At 40.4% G+C, this 12,504-nt stretch overlaps 1 protein-coding gene across 7 annotated transcripts in view; it reads right to left on the reverse strand.

The window, feature by feature from the left end:
* CPEB3 (cytoplasmic polyadenylation element binding protein 3) overlaps positions 1 to 12,504 on the reverse strand; it is a 175,493-nt gene that overhangs the window by 48,088 nt on the left and 114,901 nt on the right. For 4 of the 7 annotated variants that reach the window (XM_019556094.1, XM_019556095.1, XM_019556097.1 and 1 more), the window contains exons 5-6: positions 9,373 to 9,396; positions 379 to 546 (exon numbers count right to left, since the gene is read on the reverse strand). The exons of 1 other annotated variant lie outside the window; for it this stretch is intronic. In XM_019556094.1, the coding sequence (XP_019411639.1) occupies positions 379 to 546; positions 9,373 to 9,396 (192 nt within the window). The remainder of the gene's footprint in view (positions 1 to 378; positions 547 to 9,372; positions 9,397 to 12,504) is intronic. 2 more of the 7 variants (XM_019556098.1, XM_019556096.1) reach the window with 1 other exon arrangement.

Below are 12,504 nucleotides of genomic sequence, written 5' to 3' on the forward strand. Positions count from 1 at the left end.
GGGGAAGGGGGAATGGGGAAACAGGTAACGAGATGGAGTGTTCCTGAGCTACTGAGGGTTTTTCACATTCATTTAGCCATGGGTTTCCATTCATTTCATTTCATGTACATAGATACAACTAATGCCATTCCTATCGAGGTTACAAAATATTCCTGTAAGTGATTATTAATCCCGCTCTTCTCCAGAGACTCTCAGCTACTTCCAATTTACAGTAATCAGCAAAAAATTCCAAGTAGACTTCAAAACTTGTGCTTTTTGTAACAAAGTAGTACTAACCACATAACGTAGTTAGGAAAAGCCACATTTTTACTTATTCTCTACATAAAAAGAACTAACTCCCACTTCTTATCAATGGCAGACATCACTTGTTCACAGTACCTTCATCAATGTCAGGAGGCAAACCTCCAACAAACACCTTTCTAGAATAGCGTTCCACTCTTTCACCATTCTGACAGCGAGTTGGAGAGCTGAGACCTGATGATAAAGACTGATCACCATGACTGTCGTCTAGGAAGCCATCTTCAAAAGGAAAGAGTGAAGACCGGCCTGTAACAGATTTTGAGTTTCTATAGTTAAAATTCTTTTCTGGAAAAGCAAATATTCCACTAAGAAACAAAGCCTGCTTCAGTCTTCTGTTTTTCTTTAGCTTAACAGAATTTGCAGTTCACTCAAAAGGGCCTCACTCTGTAAACAGAACCACCCATTCTGTCTCCTACCATAACAAGTACAATGGTTGTGGGTTAGTTTATTGACAGAAGTAAACGTTATGAATGGTTACACATGCAAGAGGAATCCTAGTAGCAAGTCTTTCAAAAGTTGATGCCCATCAACTAGTTTATAAAATTAGTTAACAAGCATGTGAAGAAACACCAGCAGCCATTTTTTTTTTTTTTTTATATAAAAGGGTCCACTTCCATGTAGATGGATGGATCACTTTTCAGTTCAATAAAAGCACATGATAATGTGTGTTAAGTGTATAATTCCATTATCTCTTTACTTCTCTAGTTAAATCAGGAAGCACAGAATTGCAATAAGTTTCTGTTAGAGTAGTTCACCTGTAAATGTCTCCCTCAACTTAAGCACAGCCTTTCTACTAAATGTATTCCCTCTTTGCCAATTCAAGAAAGCATTTTACTGTTAGCATTGTTTACATTTCTTAAAAGCTACAGTTCAGCAGTCATTCTGGAGAAAAAAGTATTTATTTCTTCTAACATGAGATAAGGGTTTTAGCAATGAACCTGAAAACCATGTTTTATGATTAAGGCTGGCTTTCAAAAGGCAAGGAAGTTATTGGCCAACATTGTCTATTATTGTTATATGTAGAACTCTAAAATATATTTGAAGTTGGGACATAGTGAAATCCATATTGTGACATTTACAGTAAAAACTATTTTCACTGATTTTTCTAAATTAACGTGAAACAACCCAACATTCAGGCCATTCCATTAATGCTACAAAATGTTTCTTTCAAAATATTTTGGAGTGTTTTAACCTAATTTAAGTGGAGCAAAAGCCTTACACCATCAAATGTGAGGATAGGCCTGGTCTGAGCAGAAGCAGATGACAAAGTAAGCATAGGAGACCATGAAGATGGGCAGTTAGGCGAAGCAAGCAGCCTAATTAAAATATATGAAGCCTTTATTAGGCAGAGAAACTACCAAAATTCTTACCTTCTACACAAAGAAAAAAAGTATAGCTAGCACAACCCAGTACCCTGTTTTAAATTCTGATTTCACTCTCTCAAAAATACTGGATTCAGAATTTATTTCCCTGAATCAAGTTAAAGAAGCTGGTCTCACGTCTTGGAGAGATGTATATGGAACCCCCCTCCTGGTTCTAAAAAGCCTCATGTTTTCTTCACATGGTGAGGGATTTATGCAAGGAGGTATTAAGAACAAAAGATAATAAGAGTACAATATTTGAACATTGCAAATGGGGGGTAAACCAAAAGAATCATTTAGTAACTTGCTTACTGGATGAAAAGACTGGATTTCTTAACATTTATGCTATTGGCACACATTATAGCTTTGATGGGATTAACATGTTAAATCACACCATACATATGAACGTGCCACGTGTTCATTGAACTTAAAGCACCATAAAATAGCAAACCAGCCACATTTATTGTTCAAAAAAAGTATGTAACTTCTTTGTGGCTGGTTTATGTGGTGACATAACATGTGTAGCATATCCCATCATCCTAATCCCAACAATGAACTGATTGTCAACTCTGGGACCTGGGCAGCCCCAGGTCTAGAACCTAGCTGGCAGCTGCCTCGGTCCCAATAATGACAATCTACTCACTGCCTTCATGAGGTTGTGGGTTCACCAAGAGCTGGCACCTTAACGATCCTTACCCTGCAGCCTTGGATTTTTACAGCTCTTTAAAGGTACTGGTGAGCCTCAGAGCATGGCGTAGCTCCAGGGTCTGGGGTACAGCCCTTTCCCACTTCATCCTCAGGATCAAACAGGCAACAGCCATGGGTCTAAACCAGGGCCAAAGCTGCTCAGCATGAATTCTAGTGCTTAGCTGAGCACCAAGGTCCAGCATCGGGTATTCCTGGGGTCCAAAGCAAAGCCACCCACTGTCCAACTGGCCAGTTAGGGTTGTGAGTAACTCTAGGTCCCAAACCAGCTAAAGTGGGACAAGCATGGGTTAAGATCAGAGGTAAATCCTGTTGGATTGACAAAGGTGTCAGGCTAAAGATTGACATATGGCTAAAAATAAAACTAGCAAAATGAGAGACACTTAAAAGCAACAAAGGATGAACTAGAATGTCTAAAAATGGAAAAAGACCTTGAGATAAATAGGCTCTGAAACATGATGAAATGAAAGAAATCCACAGGACACTGGAATATCTAGCTATAGGCTACACAGAAAGGACAGATTAGGTCAGAGAGGTGAGAAGAGCAGTCCTGTATCAAAACGATTCCACAGTTCTTCATGAAATAAAAACTGATCAACAATAAAAACAGGATTGAATCTGTATGGGTAAAAAACCCAAGGTAACTATGTCAATAGAATACTGGATCAAGAAAAACCCCCAAGAAAAACCAAGTGAACAATGCTGAAAGATCAAAAATGTAAAATCTATTATAACAAATCTATTAAAAAGTCTATTAAAACATCAAGGGAATTTTGACCCACGCATGTCTGTACTTAATGATGTCACAATGGAGATAGATTTTGAGAATAAATATTTCAAAGCCTGGAGCAACAGGGGTTTTTTTTTGGAAATAAAGTTTCAAAAGACACACAAGGAAAGCGTATTCTTAACCAAGTCACAAGCAGCACATGGATTTTGGTCTTCTGTATATCAGAAGAAAATTTGGAGGCTAAACTTGCTTCAAAATAGCCAAGTATCGAGAAGCAGAAATCCTGTAAAACAAAAACGGCTTTGTTGAGGTACAATGGGATCAAAGAAGCAGATATAGGGAACAGAAGGAAATTGTTGAGACTACAGCAGTTTATTTCCAATTGTTTTCATGCCACACAATTACAGGAAGATACCTGCTCTTTTCTGACTAGTATTATTAAGCTTGAGATGTGAAGAGAAGAGCAGCTAGAACAGGTTGATAAACTGAAAAATAATGAATTCCCTGGCCCAGATGGTATGCACCCAAGAACTTGGGTTTGAGGTGCTAGGAAAAATAGATTATCATATACTATGACAAGTGCCTGAGGTTTAAAAATATAGATACAGCATTTGCTAAAAAGACAAAGGATAATCCAAAGCATTACAAAGACTAAAGTCTTATTTCTTTTGCCCAGTAAATAGACTGATACAAGTAAAAATATGACAGTCATGACATGAGACACCAACCAGCCTGCCTTCTGCAAGACAAAAGAAATCATATCTCAATATCGATAGTGTAGTGAGGGTGAGGTGATAAAGGCAGCCACCCAGAGCATCAACTTGATGGAGAGCAGAAAAAAGGTCAGCTGCTGTTGCAGCTCCACAAATCACACCAGCAGCATGATAACAGCCACAAAATGCCAGTGCCCCTATGTGTCCCATTGCCCTTGGGCACCTGGCCACTGTTCACTATGATCCATCAGAATTCTGTGCCCAGTCAAATAAAATAGATGACTTCTGAGCATTACCATCATATTAAAATGTTCAACAATTAAGAGTAACCAAGATGTCCTGAACAGACTCTACAGAAAAGAGTTCATCACTGTTGGAGTTTTAAAAAATTTAAAAAACAATTTACTCTGTAAACTCAGTTCTCAAAAAAGCATAAAACATTTACTGTCAACTCACTAAAACAAAGACAAAAATTGATGCACCTCACTCTTAAATTCAAAAGGAATATGTGGATAAAAACTAAAACACAGTCCTGTATTCCAATTGCAATCAAAGCAAGATTTTATATCTCAGACAGAAAGAAAAAAGCCTGTCAATACATATTCACCAGTTAGCCCAGTCTAGGGTTTTTTTTGGTTTGTTGTTTTGTGGTTTTTGTTGTGTTTTTTGTTTTGTTTTTTACTTACCCAATGGGTGCATGTACATGTTGTCCTATGGCAACATAGCAACACTATGCATGCTATGGCAGTAAGGTGCAGTAACTGCCCCTACTGCTCTGTGCTTTAGTACTTCCGAAAGGAAGTACTAAAGCACAGCATCATAGTGTCACCATATGACAATGTGTAGACCAAGAGCAAGCAATTATTTTGGTTGGAGGGCCATTTACTGAGTTTTGGCAAGCTGTTGAGTTCCACATGGGTAGCCCTGCCCCCTGGTCACCATCTCGGGACTGGAAGTTCCGCCCCTAACCTCTGACTTTTGCCACTCAAAGTCCCTCCCCTTATACCTGGAAGTACTACTTTGGGGAAAAGGGTTTGGCATCTTTGAACAGGGAAAAAAATAAATTGTATACTAAAAATCCAACACCGATAACAACATATTTTAATTTAAAAAAATATTTTTGTCCCGATTTGTGTGCATTTGTGCTGTATATGTAGAAGTGATTGCATACTCAAAACACAGTCTTACTCTTGTATACTGTGTAGGGTGTGCAGAGGTGTCAGGGGTATAGTATTTGTGGGGTGGGGGTATGGTATTTGTGGGTTGTGCAATTGTGTGCAGGTGAGAATGTGGCTGTGGGGTTTGCAGGAAGGGTTTGAGGGTATGTGGGGTGCGCATGGGAGCCCAGAGCATGAGCACTCTGTGGTGCCTCCCCACCATCGCCAACAGCACACAGCCCCAGTATGTCCCACACTGCACAGCCGTGGTGCATCCTGCTGCCCCTGGGTATGCAGGAGTAGCTGCGGGGACCAGTGCACACAGCCATGGTCCTGCGCACCTCATGACTGCTCTGGGCTTAGTCAACAAGGCTGAGCAGAAACTGCTGCTCAGCACAGGGGAAAGCAGCCCCTTCCCCTTACCAGGCACTTTTTGGTGAAGCTGCCTGGAGCCCATGCACGTTGGGCTGCCCTGCAGCTCCATCACTGGCACTTGCAAGCTGCTCTGCAGCGGTGACACGCTGGGCAGCTGAGGGACAGTGGTGATGGAGCCACTGGCAGCCCAGGCTCTGGAGGGCCGCACCAAAAACTGCCCAGAGGCGGTGAGGGGGAAGGGCCGCTTTCCCCCGCACAGATCAGCAGTTCCTGCCCAGTCACTGCTGCTGCTGTTCACCCTGGGCAGCCAAGCCCAGAGCTGGTGCTGGGACCCAGGTGCAATGGTGGCAGTGCAGGACAAACCACTGCTCAGCATGGGGGGAAAGCAGCCCCTCCCCCTCCCAGTGCTTTCTGGTGCAGCTGCTCAGAGTCTGCATGGGGTCCAGGCTACACATGCTGGTCCCTCCCTGTGCTAGTATTAGTCCTGGGCTGGGGCGGGGGGGGGGGGGCCCTTTGGGCGAGACATGACAGGGAGAGAGCAGGCACATGGGAACACAGCAACAATCAGATAGGAGCATGGGGCCTGAGCCAGTGTCCTGCACTGGGGGGGGCCCAAAAGCAGGACAGCAGGAGCCTGGGGTCCTGGCTGCCAGGGGCTATATAGGAGCTGGGCCAGCTCCCCTCTCTCTCTGCTGGTGCAGCCCAGCCCAGTTCCATAGATCCCTGCCAGCCCATGCCCCATGCTCCTGCCTCCCTGCTCTGGGCCCCGCCAGCGTTGGCCCCAGGATATTGGCACAGGCCCCATGCTCCCGCACGTCCACTTGATTCCACTCCCCCTTGTCCCCTATTGTGGCTTTCCCCACTTCCCTGCTTGTCAGCCAGCTGCTCCTGGTTGCGTGGTCATGATGGCAGGACTCAGAAGAAGCCAAGCAGGCCAGCCCTGAGGACTGGGGTGATTGCCCACAGTCCTTTCCCGCCTCTTCCCCATTCTTACCTGAATTTCCTACTCTGGCTCAGGCAGGCAGAAACAGCCCCATGGTCTCAGGCCAGAAGTCTCTACTAGGCAGGGGCTTCTGGTTGGTGGGGGAGGAGTAAGGCCAGGTGGGCCTTGCTGCTGCAGGGTCCTGCCATAGCTTCCCCTGCATCCTACTGTCCCCGGCTCCTGTCATCTTGGGAGGCAGCCAGGGCAGATAAAAATTAATCTATTAGGGGCCATGCAGGCCAGACAGAATGGCCTTGGTGCAGATGCTTTTAGTAAGATAGGCTGTAAATTCTAACAAACAGTATAAAGAATTTGTTGGGTTTTGGGGGGGAGAGGCAGGAACTTCAACTGCTGCAATTCTGAAATGTTCTTCACAGTTTTAAAAAATAAAAATAATTAAATCAATCATTCTCAGTTTTCATGTACTGAGAGAGTACCAACTTTTCTAGATCTCTTATTGACTGCAATCATTTTTACTGGTAACTGCAGTAACACAGTATCAAATATATGAGCAATGCAGACATGAACAAATGTATGTTCTTTCAAATGTACTTTCTGTCATGTAACTAGGAGTTGGAGTGGCAAATATTTAAAATTTAAAAACTAAAGGATAGATTTTTCTAGTTATGAAAACCCTGTAGAATTCTTTAAATGTAAATTCAAGTTCATTATGGATTGTTTCCCCATGATTTAGTGCCTCAGTTAAGGAACGTGGAAACCATGCGCCTGTTGAACATCATACCAACATTCTAATGTGTCTACTTTAATTCCCCCCCCTCACACACAGACAATTTAACACAAACTAAAATTATGCCCTGAAAATCATGTAATAAATATACATGATACAATTTATTGTACGTCATATTTCACCATGAATACACAGTATGCTTTATTTCCAACTGATCAGCCACATATAAACAAAAAAAAGATTAAAATAAGCCTTAATGTCAAGGATCCTAAAATTCATGGTACTGAGCCAAAACTGTATCACCATTACTGTTTTACTTCTCTATTCAATAAGCAATAAAAACCATATCAAAATATCTCAACTGACATCTAAATTATTAACACTTTATTTAACAAATCTTTTAAGGGATAAGGGAAAAAAAAATAAAAAGGTAATTCTGGTTCATTAAAAAAAAAAAAAATTAACCTAAGCACAAAACTCTTCTAAATCCTGCAAGTTAAATCCTGGAATAGCCTACTATTCCAAGACTCAGAATGATAGAATCTTACTGGAAGTCTGGCATTATAATATTCAACTACTATATTTTCTTACATACAATATGCCCCTGAATAATGTACACACCTTGTTTTTGAAAGGCAGAATCAAGAAAAAAAGATCTTTTCTTTATAGTATTATCCCAGGGAAACATAGGCAGCTTCAGAGGGATGGGGAGAGGTAAAACATTGTGGCTGCTCTGTTAATCCCCTAGTTGTAAGATACCACAGGTGCTGATGGCTGACCCAAACTGCCTGACCCTTCTCTTCTCATGCTGAGTTGGGTGGTCAGCTGAAGGCCAATTTTAGCCAGGTCAACTGAGATCCCAGTCCTAGACAGCAGCACCTGCTTAGTCAGCTGAGGGCCCATCCAATTGATTCAGCAGGAACTTCTGTCCTAGCACCTGGAGTTCAGCTTTGCTTTAGAAATACAACACAGCTGAATCCCAGGTACTGGGGCAAAAGGTTCTTACTGCATCAGTGGGAGTTTCTGCAGCGTGAGCCTCACAGGAGAAAGACAGAAGTAATGCTGCACATGGACAGCATACAGAGGGTGGAGGGCTGCTACTGTCCATAGCCAACATTTCTAAAGCCCCACATGCTCATTGCACTGTCATCTGTACAATGACATGCAGCATTACTTTTTCCTTCCCCTAAAAGAGGCTTATTCTGCAGAAGGTGCTATTACCTTAATTTCCTCACTGAAAATAGACCCCCTCCCCCCAATTTCCAATCGCTGATTTTTGGAAAAACAGTGAGTGCTGTATATGAGAAAATATAGTAGGTCTTACTAAGTATTACATCACTTATTTTCATGACCTATAATTTGGCATTAAAAATCTAAGAAATCATTTTCAGCAGCCTTTTTTCAAAGGATCCATGAGTAAGCCACCAGTTATCAAACTTATATCTGATTTTCTTTTACATCACAAGAAAAGGATTTGAATTAGCTGTGCAAGAAAAAGAATCTGAAGGTATCACAAAATCATTCTATAAGGTCTGGAATTTGAAATTTATTTTCAAACTTCTATAGGAAGCCATCAGACTTCAGCTCCATATTCAGGTCACAATGTAGCAGGTTCCACAACATAAGTCACCGCACTATATGAACTACATTACATGGTAAATTAAATTTTAATTTAATTTTAAAAAGTTAGTGACTTTCTGGTGCTCAACTACCTTAATATTTCTCACTTACATTGTTCTCCAAGACTAAATAGGTAGCAGTGCTTTTACATGGATGTTCTGGATGGATGTTACTCCCTTTGTAAAATGCTTTCAGTTAAATCAAAAGAGGATTCTTAAATGCTGAGATGCAGTTAAAATGTGAAACTTGGAGTCCAAATCAAGCTCTTTTTTTGTAGGTAATTAATACTGAGGATTATTAAAACAGAGGTTCACAGTTTGATTTGGCCAATCAAATTTCATGACTTTACTAAAAGCAGAATTGTCTCACCTACGTGAACACATACTTTTAACAATGAATCACTTAATTTTTGCATTTTCAAATACATAAGAACCTGAAATTTATTTCCTTTGCTGGAGTATAACACAATAATTAAAAGCAAACTACAGAACATGCAAGCATGAGAAAGAGGTTCTGGATTTATTTCTTCAGAGCATTAAGAAGAAACAAACTGAATAGTACCGGTGGGGAAATCACTCTAAAATTAAGATATTTTGCAAACTAAAAATATTAATCAAGTTACTAGAGACAAATGATCTACAAAGATTGGAAAATGTATATTATATCATAAATTGAAACGCACTCTCTTCCCCTACCCCCATAACCATAACTTGGCGAGCAAAACATTTAGTAAATATTTACCTCGTCTCCGCCCATAACTCCTTGCTGCATGCAAACACAGAAGAAAATTGTTGGTATTGTGGTCAGAACTATAATTAAATTTAGCTCCAAAAGGAAAGATAATGTCACTTTTCTGTCTTTCCAACCCTCCTACCATCCAGTCCCCTCCCAGAAAAAAAAGTAAGGGAAGGGAATAGGTTAGAACCTATTAACAAACCTCCTGATGAATGAAGTTCAGATAATGCAAATGCGGGTGGGGGGGGCATTGATGGAGGCTTAAGGATGTAAAGCACACTTGCTGTGAGAGTGTATTCTATACATCAAAAGAACCAAAACCACAGATCTCTCATTTAAAATAATAATGCTACACCTATCCTTTATAAATATTAAAAGAGATGGTATACAATGTTGTAGTAGTGCTAATTAAAATAAGTCATTTGGTACAAAACATTTTTAAATATCACATAGAAATCTATTATTTATAGACAGCAATCAAAATGATCTGAATTCAAATACTTGGCATTCTTAAACATACTGAAAACAGGTTGCCTAAACTGGTTCATATTGCCTTGAATGATTGTGGCATATAAATTTAAAACTTTAATGAGAATTGCCCTTGATGAGTAAACCCCCAAAATAGTAAAGGAATAGATTATAAGTATACATTGCAAAAAAGTCATCCACATATGCTATATGAAAACTAAAATGACTATGCACATCAAATTAGCATTCCAAGGTTTTAAACTAGTGGAGAATAATCTGAAACATGGTATTTTGAAGTCACCCAGGGATCTCAAACCAACAAAAGTATTTGTCGGATTACAAATTTGACAATATGGTGAGGACCAAGAATCACAATCAGGCAATGGAAAGAAAGGTCAATCTACAGTAAGAGCCCAAAAACTATGTTGGTTAGACAATTGATTGGACACTTCTGCTTGCTGTGGGGGGCAGGACTTACCTATGAAAAAGGGAGAAAAGGAAAAAAGTTAACCTCATTTATCATTTGTAGCTGAACAGTTGTGGGGATTTGCAGACCCGAAACTCTAATTTTGCTCCTTACACAGTTGTTAGAAAGATCCTAGAAAGATGACCTGACACTAAGCCTGGTCTCATATTGGCTGAAACAATTTTTTTTTTTTTTTCCTTAAAAAAAAGTAGCCAGTTGGCACCAAGTGGGAAAGGAGATTTCCACCCATGCCATTATAGTTCATCGGAAAAAGAGGATCCTCAAATCAAGGGCATCATCCTCTTGAAGAGGAGCTGCTGCATTCTTTCCATGAAAGCATATTATTTTTCAGCTGACAGAAAGAGAATTGTCTTTTTCTTTTTACCTCCCTACCATCTCTTTACCTCTCTAAAGGAACGTAAAAACAAAAATAGCCAAAATACCAAAGTAAAAATTACACTGTGGGATCCAAATAACTTATTTAAAAGATATGTGAAAGGAACACTGAAGAGAAGAAAGCAAACAACCAGCATAATGTGAAATGCAACATGTTAATCTGGGTGCACCACAGAGATTATCTATTGTAAAATTAATATATTTTTAATATTGAACTTACTTTTAAACAGGGAAGAGAAAAAAGGTCATATGTTTAGTGTTACTATCCAGAGCATGGGCATGCTCAGTTTCCATGGTTAAACAACATGGTAACAAACACACCCATACAAAGTTCTCTCGAAGGTACAGAATCAGTTGTTCCCATTTCATAGACATTAAGCCTGGAGGGGACCTCGAAGATCATCAAGTCCAGCCCCCTGCCCCAGGGGCAAGAAGTCAGCTAGGGTCAAAGGACCCCAGCAAGATAAGCATCCAAGCGTTTCTTGAATACATCCAGAGTAGGTGCCTGCACCACATCTGGAGGGAGTCTATTCCAGGTCTTGGGGGCTTGGACAGTAGAGAAATTTTTTCTTATGTCCAGCCTAAAACGGTCTTGTAGGAGTTTATGACCGTTGGTCCTTATTTTTCCTTGGGGTGCTCTGGTGAACAGACGCTCTCCCAGATCCTGATGAACACCCCTTGTGTACTTATAGGCAGCCACCAGGTCCCTCCTGAGTCTGCGCCTCTGATCATGTGCATGGCTCTCATTACTGTTGCATAATGGTGCTGCAGTAGTAGCATATTATGGGTCCCAATCTTTGTACTGTAGTTGCAGTCTTAAATAATTCAGATCTTTCTAGTAATTTTAAAGGATAAATCAACATTGTAAAGTAATGGCAAAAACACAGTACCAAACAGCTTACTGACCTTTTCCCTCCTCAAACTCATTCATAATATTTTTAAGCAGTTTTCCTTAAACTTTACTCCAAAATCCAATGCTTTGACTGAACTTCAAAACTTTTCATGAACCGCATTGCATGTGTAGAAGTTAAGTTATTATCAAACTCTATGTAGACTACTGCGTTTATACAGCAAATAGCTCAAAAGGGTCCTGGGCCCACAATTAGGATGATGATAATCACAGGTTAACCAGACAGACTTAACAATAATTATAAAAACTGATTGTAACTTATATTTCATTTTTAATTATCACTTCAGAATTCTAAGCTATTGTACAAAAGTTTTTTTTTTTCTGATTTCCTCATTATTTCATTGTTTAAACAATACATTCCATAAATAAGGAAGAATAATATGGAACTATGTCTAAAACCAAAAGCATGCCCCTTTCAAATGCAATATTTGAAATAATGTTAGCTGTATTATCTATAACTTCAGAGATTAAAGGCCCACTACCCTTAAATTAACATGATTGTAAACAAACAAACCAACCAACCCACTCATGCTTGTCAAGACAGAGCGAAACAGGCAACACTAAATTGGCTGAGGTCATTGCGGGACCCCTGGCACGGCTTTACGAGCACTCATGGTGCTCTGGTGTGGTGCCAGAGGACTGGAAGAGGGCTAATGTGGTTCCCATTTTTCAAAAAAGGGAGGAAAGAGGACCTGGGAAACTATAGGCCAGTTAGTCTTACCTCAATCCTGGGCAACCTTTTTGAGAAAATTATTCTGGCACATGTCCACGAGGAACCAGCAGGGGAGATTATGCTTAGGGGCAATCAACACGGGTTCATTAGAGGCAGGTCCTGTCAGACCAACCTGGTGGCCTTCTATGACCAGGTCACCAAATCCTTAGATGCAGGGGTAGCAGT

This window comes from Crocodylus porosus, unplaced genomic scaffold (assembly GCF_001723895.1).
Source record: "Crocodylus porosus isolate Cpor-Errol unplaced genomic scaffold, CroPor_comp1, whole genome shotgun sequence".
NCBI classification, from domain to species: Eukaryota; Metazoa; Chordata; order Crocodylia; family Crocodylidae; genus Crocodylus; species Crocodylus porosus.